Raw genomic sequence first — 22,532 nt, forward strand, 5'->3', positions numbered from 1 at the left:
AAGGATCACTGATTCACAGGTTTTCATACATCATGGGCACTTACACTTACACGTATAACAAAGAAAATATTAAACGATCTTAATATAAAATAAAAAAAATTAAGATTATAAGATCTTAATGTAAAAATGAAAGAAATTTTATAAGCTGGTGTATATATTATGTAACTCTGACAACAACAATATGTTTTATATATGAAATCCCTTTGATGTAGACCATCTTACTGCCAAATAGCATGGAGAGCCGTTTTCTTCAACCTAGCTCTTGCAGATGGGATGCTCTACTGGATCATGATCGAATGCCGAGCCTCGAAAGTGTGGAATGAATTTCTCAAGGTAAACGTGATAACCATGGAAGGCTGCGGAAGGGGGCACCGACAAATGAGTGGGTCCCGCACTAAACCAGACATACTAGAGTACGCAGCCATCGTGGCCGTCGATTTTCACCAGTGTCCGGACCGTGCTCGCTTTGAAGGTGGAGATGGCGACGCAACAAATATATGTAGGTTCGACACTCGTCTCCTTGCGACTCTACATTATGACGTGGCAGACCAAAAAGGGCCGCCCATAACTTTTCGACGAGATGACGTGACCGAGTGGAGGCTGTTTCTCATTGGCCCACGTGTACTAATGAAAAAGTGCCACGTGGGCTTCCGAGTCAACTTTCTCTTGACCTCAAACCCGACACTATCTTCCTAAAATGGCCGATGTATCCCGCGTTCTGGTCGGCCTGCTTTTCCCCGGGCTTCGCTCGAGCCTTGGTTCGAGCCATGATCATGTTGTGCTAGGTCATGTTGCCCATTTTAAAATATGTAATATCACAGGATATGATTTACGTGATTTATTTAATTAACAATAAGTAGCTTAATTGCATCAGTCTAATGCGTAGAAAAAAGTTTGTATGTAGTCCATCGAAACGCGATGAGTTTGATTTTATTTATTAAAAAATATTATGACATCATGAACTCAAGGACTAAAATGCAGCTTTCTAACTGAAAACTTCAAACAATCATTCACTTAATCAAACGGCTAAAGGACAAGGAAAACCATAACACAATAGAATTATTGTAAACAATGCATATATATATATATATGATGTTAATTTGAAAAAATAAAATTATTCATAATCAATTCAATTCATGTATTATTAGTCTCATTGTTTAGTTCGTTGATAACCATGGGGGCTGCAAAAGGAGTGGGCTACCGGACACACAGGGCGAGGTCGATTAAAAGGGGGACCCAGAAGAGGAAAGATGGTTTTTGACCGTCATTTCAGGTTTTCTATGGTGCTGTTTCGCCATTTCGTATTCTAGATTCGCTCCCCCGCCGCTACTGAACTGGGTAGCTCCTTGCTCCGCCACTTTGCTTTCCGCTGTACCAAACGCTCTCTGCGTCTTGAAGAGCCAGACAGGGGAGGTTCGACGATTTAGCTTCTGGATTGCGATATTAGAGATCTTCTCGTCCGGAGGAGGGTAACGTTTCCGGCTGGACTTCCATGGACGCGTCTCAGCTCCTCTGCCTCAGAAGCCACCCGTTCGGTTGTGCTTCATTTCGTTCTTCCACTGAAGAAGCGAAGAGGAGGGAAGCGGGAAGGCGTGCTTCCCGCCTCCATGGAGGATCCAAGATATGGACCGTCGCGGCCGTTGCGACGGAGGCGGAGACTAGGGGGACGGTGGCGACGGCCAGAACGGGCGTGTCAAAGGTGAGGGGACACGATTTCTTGGAAATTCTGGGTTGTTTTTACTGTCTTCTGGGTTTGATTGAGTTGTAATTTGCTTATTGGACGGGAGAGTAGAAAATGGGGGAGGTCTCCGATGAAATTAAGCGGGTTCGGGCGCAAATGGAGGAGAACGAGCAGTTGGCGACGTTGATGAGGGGCCTCCGTGGCCAGAATCTCTCCGTTTCCCAGTTCGCCGCCGATGACGTTCAGATGCGTTTCGTGGAGGTTCATGCTTCGGTTTTCATTCCTTGTTTTTCTTGTGAACTCGTCTTCTGTAATTGAATTTTGGCACGTGGAAAGTGTCTAATTGGATTTATTGGCGCTATTGTGTTGGTTTTTGTCTTTGTTTAAGATCGCTGATGGTCAGGATGGGGAAACCCTGCCTCTGGTATACGATCCTGCCATTATTTCCGCGTACTGGGGGAAGCGCCCCAGAGCAGTGGCTACGCGAATTGTTCAGTTGTTGATGGTTTCGGGCGGTTTTCTTTCACGCGTTCTCTTGGATGTCCTTAACAAGAAGATCAAAGAGGTGAACTACCGTGCTTGTACGTCTATAATGCGGTCGTCTTATTGAATCTTGGTGCATAGATGAATTCTTATAATTCGTTAGGTTACTTCTTCATCATCCATTGGCAGCACGCTTCTGAATTTTAGTTGTGTGCTTTTACTGATAATGGTTGGTCTATCCGCATAAAACCAGCAGAGCGTCTAGACTCGAGAGACTAATATCCATTTTGTTTTTTGTTCGCATTGTAAGCGAAACCAAGTTTTGTTATCCTTTCTTCTGTTTGAGTTTGTTTTATGTTAATTAGTTTGTCATTTTATTTTACATATTCCTCAAATTTTATTCCCTATATGTCAATCGTATGAATTTCAGAATGAAGTTGCAAGGGCTATTGAGTTACGGGAGATTGTGACATCTTTAGGTCCAGCATATATCAAGCTTGGTCAAGCCTTGAGCATCCGACCAGATATATTTTCCCCTGCTGCTATGACGGAGCTGCAAAAGCTTTGTGATAAGGTACTTTGGTCTGCGAAATTGAGTACTCTTTCCAGAATGTACGTTAGTAGGTGGTGAGACTTGAGAGGTTAAACTTCTTATGAAGCATTAAAGGCATCACGTCTTGTGTTTATCCTTTTCAGTTAGCCAAGCTGGGTTAGTCGGACCTTTACCAGATTATGCCAACAGAGAGGGGTATTAAGGTCTTGACTTCCTTCACCTTAAAGATCTTAAGTCCAACACCCTAGCCAGGTGGATGGAGCTCTCGTTGGCCACTCTATGTGTATGCTATTTTTTGGTTAATCTCATCCAAAAGAAATATTTTTTTTATGCAGTGATGTCACATGGCTTATCTGTATGATGTGCATGAGTGTGGACATCAGGTTCTCATGGAGAATTTAGTTGGTTTTGATTGTGTTCAAGGACTTTTATATGAAATTTAAATTTTCTTTTTACGATTGAACTTATGACTTTGCTTCATAAATATGAAGGTTCCTTCTTTCCAAGATAATGTTGCAATGTCTCTCATTGAAGAAGAGCTCGGTTGTCCCTGGAATGAGATATATTCTGAACTCTCTTCCTCACCCATTGCTGCTGGTAATTTTACTGTAGAACATTTTGAATAACTTGAAAATTTCTCCCTGTGTTTGAGTATGCAAATGTTCATTCTAATTAAGCATTATGCGAACTTCTCTACAAATTCTTGAAATTGGAATCTCTGTATGTTACAATTATCTCTTTGTTTTAGATTCTACAGTGCATGAGTTATTATGCTTCTGTGTGCAGCATCTTTGGGACAAGTATACAAGGGTCGGCTTAAAGAAAATGGGGATGTTGTAGCAGTTAAAGTACAGCGTCCTTTTGTACTTGAGACTGTAACCATTGATCTATTTATTATTCGGAAGTTTGGATTGGTACTTCGGAGATTTCCCCAGGTCACTACCGTGGATTGCTTTACCTGCATCTTGTTTTTTGATTTCTAAGCAGCTGCTTCCTGTCTGTTCTTCTATTCCGAGATTTTGCAGATACTATTATATGGACTCCTCAACTGGCTTTCACGTTTCAGGTCTCAATTGATGTTGTTGGGCTGGTGGACGAGTGGGCTGCCCGTTTTTTTGAAGAACTTGACTATGTGAAGGAGGGGGAGAATGGGACACATTTTGCTGAAACAATGATTAATGATCTTCCTCAGGTTTCATAGAATATTCACTGCATCCTCTTGGTGGATAAAACTAAGTATAGATGAATGTAAAGAAATAATTGGTTTTGATAATAATTTTAACAAAATTTCGAATTTGTTCAGGAAATCACTCACTTGCCGCAAATGGTGCAGTGTTCTTGTTTATTTTAGTCATATCTCGTAGCTGTCTAAGTTGTGAAATATCTGTTGACAGATGATTCATATTAATGCCATAACTTTCTCTTGTTATTAGTCATTCGGTATATGATTGTAGATAATCTAAAATATTATATCAATTGGATTCCATACCTTTCGAAATCTGCCAGTTTAGAAAAAGAATCTTAATTTTTTCCTCATCTTGTCTTTCACAAACAATCCTCAGACATAACATTTCCAACTTTCTTTACTGGAAAGTTCCCAAGAAAACAATGAGCTCACTGGGTATGCTACTCATTTCCTTGTCGATTAGACTTGTCAAACATTTTATTGAAATCTCCTTCAGTGATAAAGATTTTATTTTTTGTCATTTGTCTTGTGTATGTTGACGTCAAATTTGCTTAGACAAATTTGGCTTTGTCAGCTGGAAGCCAGCCAATAGACTGGATTTGGCACTCAACTGTTCATGGCTGTCTTGCTGGTCGGGCTGGATTCCTGCGGTTTCTTTTTAAAATCTGACTTCACTGATGAACTCAAAAGCCTAAATCTATTGGTTTGAAAAAGTTGCTATATATATATATATATATATATATTCTCTATCTACATAGAGTTACCCAACCATCTACCCAGGGCTGTTCATCTGATGAGGATAGATGGTTGAGAGAAAAACATTGAGAAAAAGGTGGGAACTGGGAACTGACACTAGATAACGAAAATGTCCATCACCTTTTTATCTTTATTTTTCTATTAACCACCCATCATATGGATTGGACAGTCCTAGTTAGATGGCTGGGTGACTCTAAGAAGCCAGAGTCACCATTCAATTTTCCTCCCTCTCTCTCTCTCTCTCTCTATATATATATATATATATATATATATATATATATATATATATATATATATATGTATATATATATATATATATATACTATGTGGCAACAATGTATAAGACATCAGTCTGGTAGCTATGCCATTGTTGATCCCTTGCATATCACATCAATAAATGTTGTTCTTTGGCATGCATGTTAAAGAAAGAAAAGTTGGATAATGATATTATGTTTATATATCTCCCCTTTTTCTTTTTCTTTTTTCCAGGTGTTAGCTGTGTGATTTTCTCTGAATTTGTAATTCATTCTTCTTTCAGTGTCCAACTATGTATTAATTTTATGACTATTTCGTGCTAAACAAGAACTTTCTTAGATTTCAGGTTGTCATTCCCAGGACATATAGTAAATTCACCTCGAGAAGGGTCCTTACCACAGAATGGATAGAGGGTGAAAAACTATCACAAAGTACTGAAAGTGATGTTGGAGAGCTGGTCAATGTTGGAGTTATATGCTACCTAAAACAGGTTTCATGTTTCTGTAATTTTGCAGTAGCTTTTTCTTAATATGATTAAGCTTCCTAAATTTTCTTCAAGAATAATATTTTGTCAATTGACTATCCTATACATTTTGCTGATTTTATTATTTCTATTGATTGTTTCTAGGTCATCTTTTAAGTTGATTGTCAAGAGTTACTTTAGAAATGCACAGCAATTTTTTCATCTTAACTATGCGCAGCATTTGCTGTCCTCACTTACGCTTTAGTGTGCCAAGAAAGGGGCACATGGATTCGGCTGCCTAAATGACCAGACCAGCCAGAACCAACTTGGTTCAGATTTCTTGATACAAAGGTGAAAGCCAGTTAACAGAGCTTTAATCTGCAGTTGCAGGATGATAGCCAGGTCTGCTGTTCTCTTGAGGGCAGAAAACTTCATTTTTTCAGACTTTTTTGGTTCAGTTTGGACAAATGCGATGTAGTTATCACACTTAGTTGCCTGCAAGCTGCCGCTTAGATTTGGATCTGTTTGAGAGCTGGGCCAGCTGAATTGCTCAAAGTAGCATTAGTGAGCTGATTTGAAGCTGGCCAAGGCCAATGAGTTGTCTCAGCCCATTGTTCCCCTGCATTATCTTTCAAATGGCACTTGCACTCTGTATCATTACCAAATGTTATTCCATTATTGTGACAGTAGTTTTCCTTTTATTCTTTCCATTTTTTTGTCTTTCTATCTATCACATTTAATCATATATTTACAAATATGGTATATATTTGCAAACCATTTTCAAAGATGCAACCTACTTATGTCTTGGCATATCTAACTTTGTATCCTGCTGCATTACAGCTGCTTGATACTGGATTTTTCCATGCTGATCCACATCCAGGAAATCTGATCCGAACTCCAGAAGGAAAGCTGGCCATACTTGACTTTGGTATTGCTTGTCTCTCCCTTTGGCTGTATTAACAGTTCATCTTATGCTCACTAGTATGTGATATCGGAAAACAACTTCAGTTAGAAAATGGATTTCCAGAATGTGAAAACTCTCTCTTTCTATCTAGTATACATACATACGTACAACATGACACGTGCTGAGTTCTAAACTATTTTTCCATACGAACACTAAAATTTACAGATACAGCGTAAAAGACCTATTAATCCTTTTTTTTTCTAGTTGACACCTGTGTATGCTTCCCATAAGAACAACACTCGCATGGTAGAGCTCCAAGCATTGTGTGGCGATTATGTTCAATTACAACTCCAGCTTCTTGCAATTTTTTCCATGATAGTGCTTGTTCATGTGCAATATGCTACATCACACATTCTCTGTAGCTTGTGTAGCAGAATATTAGAAGGTGAATATGGACATGGTATTGAATTTATTAATTGGGGAAACATCATGTGTGCAGACAACAGCACTCACATGGTAGATCTCCAAACATTGTATGCTGATTATGTTCAATTTCAACTCCAGCTTGCAATTTTTTCCATGACTGTGCTTGTTCATGTGCAATATGCTAGATCACACCTTCTCTGTAGCTTGTGTAACAGAATATTGGATAGTGAATATGCACATGGTATTGATCTTTATTAATTTGGGTATCATGTGGAAAACAAACAACAATATAAGATTTGTGGAAACATTATAAGAGAATGGCCAAGTTTATGATTTCTGTGCTTCTAATATTTAGTTAAATTGGATAAAATTGTAACTATTATGTTGATAACGTCTTAGGATCATAGTAGAGAACATGTGTATGTCAACGTGTTTGGCCCCAAGATCTTTGATTCTTTGATAACCATTCCTTTTTTTATGATGAATCAAAATTTTATTATGGATAAATTAGATTTCTATTATAAAGCTTGTCACTAGGTCAACTAGCAGGTTTATTTGTTTCTGATATGCAAGAGGTGTCAAAGGAGCACAGTCCAAAAGGTTAAGGTACTTAGGGCAATTTCTCACAAGAATTGAAATTCTGGGGCTTTTGACTTTCAAAAATATCCCTTGCAAGTTAAAATGAATTTAGAATTTCCCTTTTTCTTCCATGACAAAATTTCATATATCACACGTAGGTCTTATCTGAGATAGCTTTAAAGGTTTCTTCACAAAAATGTAAATCAAGTTGACAAGTTTTAAATATTGGAAAATTTTGTTTCTCACTAGGAAGTTGTAAGCAGTGTTGATTTTGCAGTCATTTTTACCTTGGCTTTTTAAAATCGATGTTGTTGACAGAAGTTACTGAACTTTCATCTGAAACACAACTGCTAAGCTTTTTAAGTAGGTGTGTATGCTTGTGCTAGAGCCACATCAAACTTAGAACATTGTATTTAAGAATTTCATTTTATAAATGTTGCAACGAAGAAAAAGGGATAGGAAGTACTTCTTTAAGGATGCTACGGCTTCATAAATTTCTTCTCAGGAGAAGGGTTCTGTTCCCATCCTAACAAATAGATTTACTGGCAATCCATCACTTTAAGTAGGACTTGAAATCTGATTAACCTATATGATGCAATCTAACTATCCTGTCCATCAAAAACCTAGTTAGAGGAAAGTAACCATTATTAAGTTTCAAAAGGAAAGGCCCTCAGTTTAGCAATGATTAATTTCTAATATGCTGGTTCACTCTTGTCAGATCCATAGCCTTCTAACGTGATGATACAACACTTTGTTTCCTACCAACACTTCTGGAAGAAGCATAATGAATCATCAATATTTTTTGCATGGAAGCATTGTAATTTTTTATTTCATTGATGAACCTGTGTCTTGTCAAAAACAACCCAGCACTCTGAAGGAATGTGTGGAAAATTTGAGGTTGATAATGAATTCATCTTAAGAATATCACTGTCGCTGAAGAAACAAGGTTTTAACTTTTAAGAAGTGAAAAAGGCAGTCTGTAGACTCTGCACAAAGAACGTTTTAAATACGAGAAAATCCGATGTTCCTTTTAAAATTTAATGTATTCATCCCTTGGGAGTATTTGTGTAATGCCACAAATGTTTAGTCCTTATCGAAGATTGTGAGGAATCTTCAAGGGTTTATAAAGGGGGTCATTGATGAGAAGATTGTCCTGGTTCCTAGCCTTTTGAGGTTGGAACCGAAACTGTTAGGGGGGCGGGTTGGGATCCGCCGAACCAAGGCCCGAGCCCGGGAGTGGGTGGGGTTATTATAATTTGAACATTGCTCCATAGACTCGTCTACTTTCTACTAGATCATCTTGTGAGCAAGCATATATGCAAGTAAATATGCTGACAGTTTTTAACTGCATATTAATCTTTCTTCAAATATTTTTGCCATTGCACGTCATTAAGATGAATGTTTGATATATCAGATATTACGGAGAGATGGTGGCAGAATTCATAAGAATCTACGGTCATAAGAATCTATGGTTATGTTCTCTGAATTTTCTTTTGGAAATTTATTAAACATGTTAGATGTCAAACCCAAAGGAATTATGTGTCCTGAGAATTGGTTGCAACACCATGATATGGAAACCGTTTTAGCATTCACATTGTTTGCCCTTACTAGCTTCGTACGGCAACAGTTCTAGTATGTAATGGTGATTGCAATCTAATGTTGCTGATGTGACTATTCCAGAGGTTTCTCTATGACTGGTTCCTAAATGTTGATATTACTCTAATTTGCCTAATTATTGCTGCAGGACTCGTGACTAAGTTGACAGATGATCAAAAATATGGGATTATTGAAGCAATAGCTCACCTCATTCATCGTGATTATGCTGCCATTATTAAGGACTTCGTTAAGCTTGGTTTCATTCCAGATGGTGTCAACTTAGAACCAATCCTGCCTGTTTTGGCTAAAGTCTTTGATCAAGCACTTGAAGGAGGAGGGGCGAGGAACATCAATTTTCAGGAGTTGGCATCAGATCTAGCCCAAATTACATTTGACTACCCATTTCAAATACCTCCTTATTTTGCACTGATAATCAGAGCTATTGGTGTGCTTGAAGGCATAGCTTTAGTGGGGAACCCTGAGTTTGCTATTGTTGATGAAGCTTATCCATACCTTGCCCAGGTACTCTTTTACACTTTGCAAATAAAAGTTTTTCATTCTGAGGACTCTAGTAGCCTTTCTGAAATTTCCTTTACTGACATATGTTAGCTTTTGCTGAGAAAGGTGTAATCTTGGAAGTAATTGTATGATTGCAGTCCCTTCGAAGACTTCAGGTTTTTATTTGATGTGGATGGTTGGGATCTATCTGGAACCTTTTTTTGTGTGGGTTTTCATGAGCATCTGCTTGTTACTTGAAGTGGTCACGCTCCCTGTTCTATCGCTCTCTAAATGGTTGTGTTACTGTCTAAATTTAGTTCGTGCATAAAGAAAAATTGTGCAAATTGGTTGAGTTATTGGAATTGTTGTAGAAACGCCTGATGTTAGGGCAGTTTTTGTAAGAAATCATCAAGTTGTTGGGCAAGGATGGAAAAGCTATTCCTGCCATATGGCATTTTTAAACCGAAGGGCACGTTTATGATCTTCCACTAGTAAGTGACAGCTGTGTGGACAAAAGTGCACTAAAGGACGTAGGAGTTCAGCAGGTTTTGCCACTTTGACGTGGATTCTGATCGTACCCACTGATCATGCAGTCTGGCATTATAGAGGTCGTAACCTATTTCTACTTATAATGCGTTAAACAAATTGTAAGCACAACCAATTTTTTTTTCCTATTTCTTGATGTTTTTTGTAGGTTGCATGCGAAGGTAAGAATTCGATCGTGCATCAAATTTTAATTCTTATGGTGCTGCTGCTTCATGTTCTTTTTCCGTCTGATTATGCTGCATAAAACGTAGGTGTCCTTTCCTTCAGCTGTGTTGGCAGAGAGGATACCTTCCTACTGTTGTGTGAATGTATGCTGCAACACTCTGAAGCCACAGTTGAAATGCTACAAAATGGAGGCTAAACTTACTGTCAATGAAAAAAAGTAATGAGACCACTTCATAATCCATGAGTCAGGAAAGACATGTTCAGGTTACTAACTGAAGGCAGAGCACAAATAACTGTTTGTAGGAAAATCTTTGAAGCAATTTGATTTTTTGGCTTATCAGTCTTGAAGAGTCTTTGTTTCAGGGTGTATATATTATTTACGTACTTTGTATTTCAGTTTGCAGGTGGTTGATCCAGAATTTACTTTTCCCTTTTTCCTGTTTTCAGAGGCTGTTGACTGACGAGTCCCCTAGGCTGAGGAGTGCGTTGCGCTATATAATATATGGAAAAACAGGCGTTTTTGATGCAGAAAGATTTATTGATGTCATGCAAGCATTTGAGAATTTCATAACAGCAGCTAAAAGTGGAGGTGGGGAGAGCCTCAATGGAGATATGGCTGGTCTTGGAATTTTAGAAAGCCAGAATGGATTTTTGTCGATGGTGTCATCTAATGCATCTCAGCCTGACCAAGTTCGGACAAGAGCTGCATTAGCTTTCCTTCTATCGGAGAAGGGGAATTTTTTCAGAGAGTTCATTTTAGATGAAGTACGGAAATTGAACGGTCCAATTAATTCCTCCCTGCCATTGATATCTTGGTTGAGACCTATGAATTATCGTGTGCTGATTTATGGTTGTCCTTTGCACTTTCTAGTTCCGTCTATCTACACTGATTAACAAGCACTTTTTAGAAAGCTTGAAACTGGTAATAGGGTTGATGCCACCTAAAAGGGAAACTTACATTTACCAATGGTCCAGCATCCACCTCTTCCATAAGGGATCAATGTCTCACCTTTATCCAGCAGAAATTTGAGCGACAACATTATTTTCCTTTATGAACCCTGCCATCACTTTCGTCCAACATTGTTTTAGTTGGAACAGGAAGGGGTGAAGCCACGGCCATGAAATTTTGAAAATAACGAATTGATATTGAACTTTTGTAAAGAACCTTTGTCGACCTCCTTAAAGTTTTGACAAAGTAAGAATAGAGTCCTCCTGTATAACTTCTCTGATTCTTCCTCTGGATGAGGATCCCAGCCTGTCTATTTGATACACTTGTACAAAGGTAATCTTACCAACCATGTCTCCTTCCATGTTCTTATGTATTGCCGTTAGTAGAAGTTAACAAGTTTATTAAATTCTTTTGTCCCTGTCAAACTGTACTCTACACTGGCGTGTGTGTGCGCATTTGCATGCATGTGTTTGTGTGTATATGTGTGCTTTTTAGTTTACACAATTATTTCTAGATGTAAACAAGTCATTTTCGTTTGGCGCTTATTTGTTAATACTTAGAGGGTAAAATTCATTTCGTAACCATCATAGGGAAAGCAGTAAAATCCTGCAGGTCCTTGCAGACCCTAGCAGGTATTTGTTACTCTTGCAGCAACCGATGCTGATGTTGAACCATTACTCTCCCATCCATCAGCCACGAGCTGCCCACTGTACCAATCCTTTAGGTCTAGGAGCTAATCTGTTTTAGCTCCAGTGTGATACCGGCTGTGAGGCATCATTTCAAGTGTTACGTATTCACCAATGTTGTGGAGTTTTAGATCCACTAGTGGCAACTGAAGTCGGTAGATTGTTAAAATCTAGAATAAGAGAATACTTGACTGAGTGATACTTTTTATTCTTATTTGCAGTAAGTTAGCATACTTCTGGTGGTGTAGAACCTCAACGATAGGGCTTATGTATACTTTGGCTTATGCAAGGGGGCAGCTCTCATGTGATTCGAACTTTTTCTGCTTTCGTGACAGCTGAAGCCTTACTGATAACACCTACCTCTTGGGCCTAAAAATATGATGTGCATGTTCATGTGTACAATGGCTGTATACCCACTAGTTAAGCTGCCCATTGATTATTGTGTTTGACATTTAAAACAGATTGTAAAGGGGATTGACGCTGTTTCTAGAGACCAGCTGGTTCAAATAGCTGCTGCTTTTGGAATTCAAGGCTCTGCTCCCATTTTCGGCATGTTTCCGACGTTTGGGCCTTTAAAGCCCAGAGTCTTGCTGCCTAGAATAACAGAGGAGGACAAGGTCTCGTTAAACAACGTCCAAATGATTGTCAAGTTTCTAACAAGCGGGACTTCAGCGACAAGAACAATGGGCCAGGTAAATCGAAGACCATGTTTGTATCAACTGATATTTGCTTGCACTTTTTCTGAGATTGGTTACTCTTCCCTCCTTTGAAATAAAAACCTTAGGCCACATGCATCTATTTGGTGGCTTGCCTGAAGTTGAAAGCGTTAGGATCGTTGATCTGTCTTCAAGAACTCCATCACATTTCCTTCCAAAAATGTTAGCAAAATTTGTATGTACATGTCACACGGACATGACATGGATAATATCGCTGTGTAGGCATTACTTAATTGTCAGTGAGTTATCTGGTTCACCTATCTTCATGTAAAAGTTCAGCCTTGTGCATGGTCTCCACGTCGTGCCATTTTCCAGATGCATGCTTGTATCTTTTTAGTGGACCCGTTGAAATACACCCTTGATGAATGCCATTTGCTTTTCTGAATTTTGCAGGAAGTAAACGTCCTACACGTTGCGCAGGAGTTGCTTCCAGTCTTGCCAAGCATCTCAGCTCGTGTACTTCCTGAGGTGATCAATCGTCTATCTTCAAGGGTAATGGCACGCCTGCTGCGCGAGTTGTTTCTATAGCCTGCTAAATTGATAATTAAAAAATGTATATTGTTGCATGTCCAATTTAATTAAAATTCTGTATACGTGCTTGTCTTTAATCAATTCATATTAGATGCGCATTGTTTTGAGAGCGGCGGCATCGATTCTACTGAAATTTCCCGTTGTCAAAAAAATTCAGCTCTCTCTCTCTCTCCCTCTCGTACCCCTGATAATGAGGCTCATGCACGATTAGCTTATGCATCACCGCTGCGACTGATCTATGATTGAAGTTTCCTGTAGCTCTAGTTGCTTCAGCGAACGCTCTCGGAAGGGGGCCTTCATTCTCTTTCACCTCCCAAGCCAACAATGATCACGGTTAGGGCCGTTAGGCGCTATAATCCACCAGGTATTTTGCATTTATTGGAATTTTCCAAATTAAGCCGTAATTTATGGTCCATAGCCACATCCATCCCTGCCTTGCACTTTTAAGACAATTTCATTCTCTGGTTACTTTAACCATGCTTAGCAGCTTATCACCCATGTATTTCATTTATGGTCTGTGATGGAATGGCTATTTTGTCAACTAACTTATTTGTCTCTCTTTCCTTTATAGGATTGGAAGGGATTATAGGATTGGAAGGGAAACGGTTTTACTTTGTTACCGACGGTTAATTTAGAATGCTTGAGGGGACACATGTATGAGCAGCAAATAGGTAGGACTGAACCGACAAATCGTTGTAGATGACCTTTCAGGCGCCTATTACATGTATTCCCAGCAATGCGGCTCGCAGTGTGACAGACGCATGTGGACGCGGTAAAATCACGTTGACGACGGGAATGGATTCGACGGGAGAGCCTTTTTGAGATCTCGTTCTATAGAGCACACGCCTAGGAAGGGTCGGCAAATTTTCCAAAGCATCCTGACGATTTGATTATGAACTGTATTCTGGTGCTCAAAACTGTATTGAGCGCCACATCATACCAACCTGAAGGCTTCAAGGGAGAGAGAGAGGCCGCAGTCAAACTGGCCGCTTTCAATCTGCTGCAAAGTAGGGTTTAAGTTTCCAATAATCTTACATAAATTTCTGGAATTGCTAGCAAATGCTTCAGACAAAATATATTTACATCTTATTGACAAGTATCCCGAATTCCTGTATCACATTGGCGTCATTTCACAGCAATTGTCAGAGAACTGATAGGCTACGTGTTCCTTGCAGGGAACTATTGATTACCTGTCAGCAGTGGAACTTAGAGCAAGTACAACATGGACTAGTCCGTGGTACAGACAACAATACAGAATTTCCATTTTCACATACAGATACCAGAAACCCCATTCAGCCTTCCCCCTCGACAAGCACCAGGAGAGGATTCTCGTGATCCTTGAATATCAGGCACTAGGTTTGACCGGAGCCTTCAACTGAGTAGAATCCATGAATCCATGGTCTTGCCGCTTTCAGTAGGAACTGCACAGGCCATTTTAAAAGTAAATAGGAAATTTAACAACCGAGTACAATTCATGATATTGTTACTTTCAGTAGCATCCGGACATGCTTAAAAAAAAAAAGAACATTTAACAAGAATAAGTAAAATTTACCCAAAGTTCAAATAAATAGTTCTAACGTCACAAACGCAGTCCTATCATGTTGTTGACACAACAGACGCACCAAACTGAAGAAGAAATAGAGGAAATAATTGAACGAATCTTTCTTTATCTTAGCAAGTGGTACGGAGTATGGATACTAAAAATCATCTCCATGTAAAAAAGGAAAATTTACAAATAACTGCTCAATATTTTGTGTACTTAAAAAGTGCCTACTAACATATGATAAATGAACAACAAATAACTGCTTAATCTTATAAAATAGTTCAGCAAACTTGCTTCATGAATCAAAATATTATTACACAGAAAAAACAAAGAGAATCATAAACATTAGCCCAAAAAAATGTAAAAAGTAAGGAACTCTTTAATAAGAATATTTTCTAAGTTTCTATTATACTAAGGGCAAAATGGCCTTCTTAAATATACTCTAATATTTTCATTCATAAAATGAATCGATTTTTAAAATTAGGCGGTTATTTGTAATTTATGACATGTTAAGCAGTTATTTAGAAGTATGTTACAGTTAGGCAGTTATTTGTAAAACTCTATAAAAAACGATCACAAATCCGAATAGCGTGCTTGACTTTAGATGCAAAAAATCGTAACTTCAAATCTTTAATACTTTAAGCTAATAAGATTCAACTAGAAACAAGGCTAGGCCATTGAAAATCACAGGCATAACCAACTCACTGCTAGAAGAGACTAAAGAATCATCAAGAACCCCAGTTGGGTACTGTTGAATGATTTCACAAGGTTCAGATAAATCCACAATGTTAAAATGGAAAGGTAGACAAGAATTTATTACCGTATACTAATTGGATTGTTGATTTCCGAGTCACAGTTCTACATTTCAGATGTCATACGTGTGCAGCAAATTCCCAGGAGACATTTAGGTAAGATTGAAAGGAATGAAGATCTACTTTCCAAGACTATCAAAACATTTAAAGCCAACAAATGCACAGAATAAATGCTTCCTGGCCTCAGAAATAAGCGGGTCAAACACCAAGGCCGAATATATCTACACCTAGACGTCGTTTTAGCATATGCAGACATGTTATATTAGATGTTCTTTTCCAAATCCGCCACCTCGAGCTCACATGTTCTACTTCTACAGAATATTATGTGTTCACCCATTGCAAAGAAATCCACCCATAGATTTTTACTCGTACTTAATACAAGGGATAGAAGCCTGGCATTCTAAATTACATATCGGAGGATATAAAGCTTCAAACTGGTATCATGCTTTTCTTAAAAATGAATGCAATTCAAATAACTAGGAAATCAACAACATTCAAAAGGCAATGCGTTTAAGAACAAGAAATCAATATTGGTAATGAATACTTATTGCACATTATGCAAAAGAGTTCCAGTTGGATTACCCAGAAAAAGCAGCAACCAGACTTCACACGCAATAGGACGCAAAACCAAGAACGGGTTGAACCACCATTTCCATGGAAGAACCAACAATTAACTGCTATCAAAAAGTACGCCACCGTGAATAGACCATGTTCCTGCACTATGTAATAAAATTCCTGATCCACCCGTTAGCCAAACCATAATCAATAGTAAGTTCTCTCATGGGTGGAATGTTCTCCATGGCAAAAAGCATGAGGTGAGGATAAGAAATATTTTCATGGTCATACAAAACAAATTGAACCAGCACATTTGGAACAAAACTATGGTTGAGATAGCACCCCACACTTCTAACCCTCGAAACATCAATGCCATATTCCAGTGGTGACAGACATGGAGCATCCAACTGCCCAGAATGCGGAATGATATTAGAAACATTACCCCACTCCATCCATCGGTGGGGAAACTGCGCTGCATAAATCAGATTATCCCCATTCATGGATACCAGAACAGCCTGCTGCCTAGTTAGTACAACCCCTGCAAATTCACATATAAATTTTCCAGCCTTAATCAAGTCTAGAGACCGAACCCCCCAACCAGATTCCCTTGTTCTGAAGACCTCCAACTGGTGCTTCACCCCAGTCTGAGTCACTCTGTTGCGGCAGGTTGGTGGACAACGACACAAACTTCCACATTCATATATCAATGGTCTACCTCTCACAAGAACCCCTTCTCGGTCATAGGGAAAGTCTCCCCCATTTCGTCTCATACAAAAGCACCCGAGTGAACACCCAGATACACAATCACAACCACCTGAATTCCCCATCCACAAGCCATACGCAGGATAAATAGGACTGGCCGTGTAACTGTACGACATGGGCCCTCGATCAGAATCCAAGTCATTGAAAAGATACACGGGAATTTTCTCTTTCCCATTAGAGAGATCAAAATGCACTAGTCCACTTCGACAGTTTGGATTCAACTTCATGTTCCCTGCTAATTTGAACAATGAACTACCCATTTCAGGCTGTTGCGGGCTCCTGACAAGTCTATACTTGTACACACTAAAACCCGACTTTCCGATGTCCAACCATGTGTCACAGATTCGATAGAGTCCATCATAGATATACACCTTACCTGGTAAGAAAATGCTCAGTACGTAACAAGAAAAATGGACGGGAGGAAGATGAAAAAAGTGCTCCCGAGGGGTGAGCTTGTGAGTGAAGCTACAGATAGAGTCGCTAAACATAACATCATCTCGTTCATGGTAATCCTGGTTCGCCCGATTGAGCTTGGTTCCCAATCCCCAGTTGTTAAGTTCGTGACTCAACGAGGAGGAAGACTGCTTAGGGTATATGCCCGACTCCCGGCCAGAATGACGAGATTCAGGAAGGCTAGCTAGAAATGGCTGCCAAGAAACCCAAGCCGGGTGGGCCGGAGCTCTGATGAGCCTTATACACGAAACAGAACTCAGACGGATGCAAAGAAGAGGAGAAGGCAACCGAACCAAATGATTTCTTAGTAAACGAATAGAGCAGAGATCGGCGGAGTTGCTTACCTGAAGGGCTGCCGCCGCACTTGAATCCGCGAATAACTCTGACTTCAATCCCGTACCTCATGCTCCGCTCGAGCGCCAGATTGCCCCTTTCGAGCTTCTGATGGACGATGTGCTTCGTCGAAAAGTGAATGCGCCCACCGTGGCCGGTGTAGATGAGCACGTCCCCTCCATCCTCGTCGTCCTCGTACCCACCAGAGGCCACCACGCTCGTGGCAATCGGTTCACCCGTGAGGCTCCGGCTCGCCGGAATATAGTCAATTCCCGCCTGGAGCTGGCAATGTAACCCTATGACGACCATCTCCATCCGGAAAAAGAAAAGATCGCCGATCTCGATCCCCGGCACCGAGCCGACGAACCGGCGGTCCCGGTTGAGGCTCAGCCCGACGCTGCACATGACGGAACCCGCCTTAAGGTCGGGGCGAGACCGTGGCCCAAAGTACTCATCTTCCGAGTTTCGACCTCGCTCTTGTCGGACGAGAAAGAGGCGGAGCGACTCGTAAAGAATCCTAGACTTCCGAATAGCGTCCCGGCAGATAAGTAACTCATTACAAACCTCCGCAGAGAAAGGAACAACGCCTTCGTCGCAAGGCGCGTCCTCCGCGGGGACGACGGCCGATCGGAGGTCGGAATGGAGGACGGTCGTGTCAGAGTCGCGATCGATACTCTCAGCATACGCCGAGTCGAGGTGATCGCCCTCGGCCGGGGCAACGGAAACAATCTGAAGATGATCCGCGTTGAAGTTCTCATGGCCATCGGGAGGCTCCTCCTTAGGCGTCAGAAGAGGGAAGGGAATCTGCAGTTCTCCCAACTCTCGGGGCTCTTCCTTAGGCTTCGGCAGCGGAAAGAGCGAATCCGGCGGCTGGAGTTCAACATTCAGGTCGGGCACTGACGGACGGAAGAGGAGAGAGCTGATCGAGAGTGCAAACGGAAGCACCGTCGGAGGCGTCCCGGAAAACGTATCGCCGTCCATGTTCTTCTTCCTGGAGCTTCTTTCATGGCGGACGGCAAAGCAGACTCTCCTGCATTTTGTTCCCCGATCTCCCTTATCCTTCTCCTGTTCCCGTCCCTCCGGCGGCAGCACCAACTCTGCAACTGAGGGTGGGAGACAGCAATAACGCCCTATGTAGGAGTCCTTAATGGTATTAATTACGACACTGCCACGAAAAGAAATACCGTATGTCTTCAACGATGGCAGTTTAGGAATTTCATTCAATTCACAGGGTGGTCTCGTTCCTCTGTTGTCTCCAAGGGCCGTCGCCGGCGGTCAGTGTCAGGTGCCTTCTGCTCCGACGACTTGCCTTACCACGTTGCCGATTCTAATTTTTAATTATTTCAGAGTCATTTAAAGTCAATAATAATTCCCAAAAAAATGTTATAAAATCTGATTTTAAAATCGAATAATTTGATTCACAAATTTCAAAAACTAATTTTATAAAAATTAAATGTTTAAAATGAAATCATTTAGAAAATTTCAACTTCCTTGTCCTAAGGGGACAAAGATGAGGCCAGATTTTGGATCTTTGCAGTTGAAATTGGATTTGGATGTGAAAGGCATTTTGGATCTTCTTTTACGCAAACCGAGCAAAGGGCCTTTGAGTTGAGGCAATGAACGCTCAAGATTTGCTCGAACAAAAAAAATTTTTTTTTCTTGTCTTCCTTACCGTTCATCGGCCTATGACTATGAGATATCAATTTCGCATTAGCTGGTGAGCCGTACGGAACCAAAAATATATAGTTTATAAGAGGAGCCATACTCGAGAGATGCCTCGTGTTAAGCGCGGCTTCCGTTCTATTAAATGAAGGGTACATTTGACATTTAAAAAAATATTTTTTATTATTTTTAAAAATAATCTTTGAAAAATTTACCAAAAGCTGCTTAACTTTTGAGTCAACAACAAAATATTATTAAAAAAGTTAAAATTGTATGACATTTCACTTGGGACAATGAAATACATAATGTATAAATAAAAAAAAACTCAAAAAACAATTTCAAATATTAGGGCATTCAACATCTAAATTGTAACGGTGGAACAATTCAATAAATTCACATAGAATCACTTTGAAAGCGGTGAAAACGCTAATTTTTGGAAAAAGGAGAATAAGAACTTTTCTTTCTTGTTTGTATATGCTCAAGAGTTTGTAATGACAAAAATACCTAAGGAAAGGTTTTGAAGAGGACACAAATAAAATTATAAAAAAAAAAAAGACTAAAAAAAGTATAGTTGAGCATCATAATTTTCTAAAGTATTCTGATTCACATGTATATTTGTTGCCTATCCCTATTTTGTGCACGCAACTCGATCTCCTTTTTAGTTTACTTTTTGTTGTTGGGCTTCGTGCATATTGATACCCATGTATATAATTTTTGTTTATGTATGTATATGTATAATGATCAAAGTATTCTTGAAAATAAAAAAAGTTTTTTTTACAAAAATTTAAAAATATATATTTTTCATACAAAAATTAAAATATTCCAACCTTTTTTAGCATATATTTGTTAGTACACAAACATATGATCTTCTAAATCACACTAAACCTAATCTCATTGGTGACTTCAATGCTATTTTATGATATCAAATTATCTACTAAAGATTAAAGATTCTGATAAAGGTTGGCAGGTGACTAGTTTTCATTTAAAATTCTTTTTATATGCTGCAAAAAAGACATGCATAATGAAACACTTTTTTTTTAGATATTATAAAGCAGCCTTGAATCCCATGAAATAGAAGAGGGGATGCTTTGGCCTTGTCATCACCTTCTTTAGAAAAGAAGAAAGCTTAAGCATTGCAGCTACCAGCATATTTGAATGCACTTCTTGAAAAAGTGGGTTTTGTTAAAAAACTTGGTTGGTTTTGAGAAAAACAATTTTTTTAATACTTGAAAACATGGTTTCAGTGTTTGGATGACAAAATAATTTTTTTTTTTTTTTGGCGTTGCCTTTACAACACTAAGTTTAGCACTCTACAATTAGTTAGTTAAAACTTAAAACTATACATGTATTGGGGTGCAAACTATATCTAAAGCACAAATAAAAAATAAAATGTAAATTACAGTTTACGATATGAAAGTAAAATGCTTGTGAAATGAATCAATTATTTTCAAACATAAAAGATACTCTGTTAGCATTCAACCAAACCCCGTGCATTCCATTATTCAGAAATTCTATGAACATCAAACGCATGAAACGGTGCAATTTAGCATGATTATAAAAAAAAGAGTATTTACTGTTAGATGGTTCAAAACACGACTCTACCAGCTGAGATGCATCCCAAAACACTCTCTTTTTTTGTGTAAAAAAAAAAAAAAAAATCCCCCCTCTTGGCTTTTGCAAGTACTTGTTGAAAAGCAGGATTTTGTAAAACAGGGTTTCTAAGAAACCCAGTTTCATGTATTGCCAAACGCTCGCTCCCAAAACGCTATTATGGAAGCAAAAAAAATCAATTCCTGCAAATAAATAAGATAAAAAGAAAAAATAAAATAAAATAAAAGGTTGAAGGAAAAATAAAATAAAATAAAAGGTTTCAATTCCTATCTCAGTATAACCACACACATATATATATATATATATATATATATAACCTACATATACTACCATCGATCGTAATACATTTAATAATGATAACCAGAAGTTCGTTAAAACAATAAGATTTTTTCTACCAATTGATCACATTAATACTTTTGTCTAATGATCATCGATTACTTGAACTTGATTATCAAGTAACCATTTACCACAAATATGAGAGGTAACAATTATGATAGAATTTCGCACAAGTTAGGTGTTATGTCTTTTCACCTACAACACACACATGGTTATTGCGTGGTTGGAGCCTTTTTCTTTTGGTGGTTGAGGCGTTTTATTTAAAAGACCATCTACTCTACTATGCATGCATAATGTAATGTGTGGTTGGTTCAAAACTTAGGCAGATATTTTGTAATTGCTGTTTTTTTAACTTTTATTTTAGGAGTTCTTGAATTCTGAAATATAGAAAAGGCATGAGTGAAAAGATTTTTTGTTTACATTTGAAAGGAACAAGATTAGTTTTGTTTTTTCTTTTATGAAGAGGTAGTTTTTTTGTCCTTCAGTCCCCTTTTCCCCTAACTCTCTGATGAATATTGAAAATATATAATTACACAAAAAAACTTTAATAGCATTTCATATTATCAACAGCACGTATAAACATCTTGATATATTTATAAAAACTTTTTTATATAAAACATGCTTTGCTTTAAGTTGTTTTTACCAAAAATATGTATTTTTATTATCAAATGTTGATGATATAACGACCATTAGTTTTTTTTTTTGTTATAAAAATATTAATAAAGTCTAAACAAATGATCAACTTAATATACATTTTGCATGGACTTATTCTTACAGTAAAGTTAGATTAAAAAAAAAACATCCAATGTTTTTCTCTTCTCTCTCCCTCACCTTTTGTATATATAAGCTGCTGAACTCCGATACTCATAATTTAAAAAAAAAAAAATAATAATGTGTCATGGCTGTCATACTCCTACCACATCGTCATCTGCACTTATATGACACACAGCCTGACCATATATAAATTTGTTTAAAATATGAGTTAACAAATAAAAAAAGAAGGAATGTTTTAAATAAACAATAGGATACATTAGTTAGAAAAAGAAACCCCATGGGGGGCCGTTTGAATGTCGGGTATAAAATATTTTTTTTTTTTTAATAAAGGTTTCACACCCACATCAAACGCGGAATAAAACACATGGGGGTATTATTAGGAAGGATCCGGAACTAAAATACTCCAATTAAAATCGCCGGATAGCTTTTTTATTCCTCCGTTCAGCCGGATCAGATTTTGACATAATTAACCTTCAACTTAAACTACTTATTTTTAAATTGATATTTTAATATATTTTTTTTCATTTATGTGTGGATGCCCTTTAAAATTTAAAATTTTACTAGTGCCTCTCAACCAAAAATTTCTATTTCGGACCTGGCCTTACCACATAAAGGCACCTCCCCATGTTTTTGTTTTTATATGGCATAACGGGCGTCGACTCAGGTACCCAACGGCGACGGGTACCTGGTTCGAGTCCTGACTCAGGCTTGAAAAAAG

At 38.6% G+C, this 22,532-nt stretch overlaps 2 protein-coding genes across 2 annotated transcripts; one reads left to right on the forward strand and one right to left on the reverse strand.

Annotated features, from left to right (window-relative positions):
- Positions 1-1,351: 1,351 nt before the first annotated feature.
- LOC116265418 (uncharacterized) lies at positions 1,352-13,080 on the forward strand. Its single transcript, XM_031646004.2, has 13 exons — positions 1,352-1,699; positions 1,793-1,942; positions 2,070-2,246; positions 2,595-2,738; positions 3,209-3,314; positions 3,504-3,652; positions 3,784-3,909; positions 5,261-5,404; positions 6,218-6,305; positions 9,031-9,404; positions 10,539-10,856; positions 12,188-12,418; positions 12,836-13,080. The coding sequence occupies exons 1-13, from the start codon at positions 1,493-1,495 to the stop codon at positions 12,968-12,970; spliced, it is 2,349 nt and encodes a 782-aa protein (XP_031501864.1). The 5' UTR covers positions 1,352-1,492; the 3' UTR covers positions 12,971-13,080.
- A 953-nt stretch (positions 13,081-14,033) lies between these two features.
- LOC116265419 (histone-lysine N-methyltransferase family member SUVH9) lies at positions 14,034-19,194 on the reverse strand. The gene is made up of 4 exons (XM_031646006.2): positions 19,021-19,194; positions 17,443-18,622; positions 15,911-17,021; positions 14,034-14,394 (listed from the first exon to the last, which is right to left on the reverse strand). The coding sequence occupies exons 1-3, from the start codon at positions 19,192-19,194 to the stop codon at positions 16,048-16,050; spliced, it is 2,328 nt and encodes a 775-aa protein (XP_031501866.2). The 3' UTR covers positions 14,034-14,394; positions 15,911-16,047.
- Between the last annotated feature and the right edge of the window lie 3,338 nt (positions 19,195-22,532).

The sequence above is a fragment of the Nymphaea colorata genome, chromosome 12 (genome assembly GCF_008831285.2).
Source record: "Nymphaea colorata isolate Beijing-Zhang1983 chromosome 12, ASM883128v2, whole genome shotgun sequence".
NCBI lineage: Eukaryota > Viridiplantae > Streptophyta > Magnoliopsida > Nymphaeales > Nymphaeaceae > Nymphaea > Nymphaea colorata.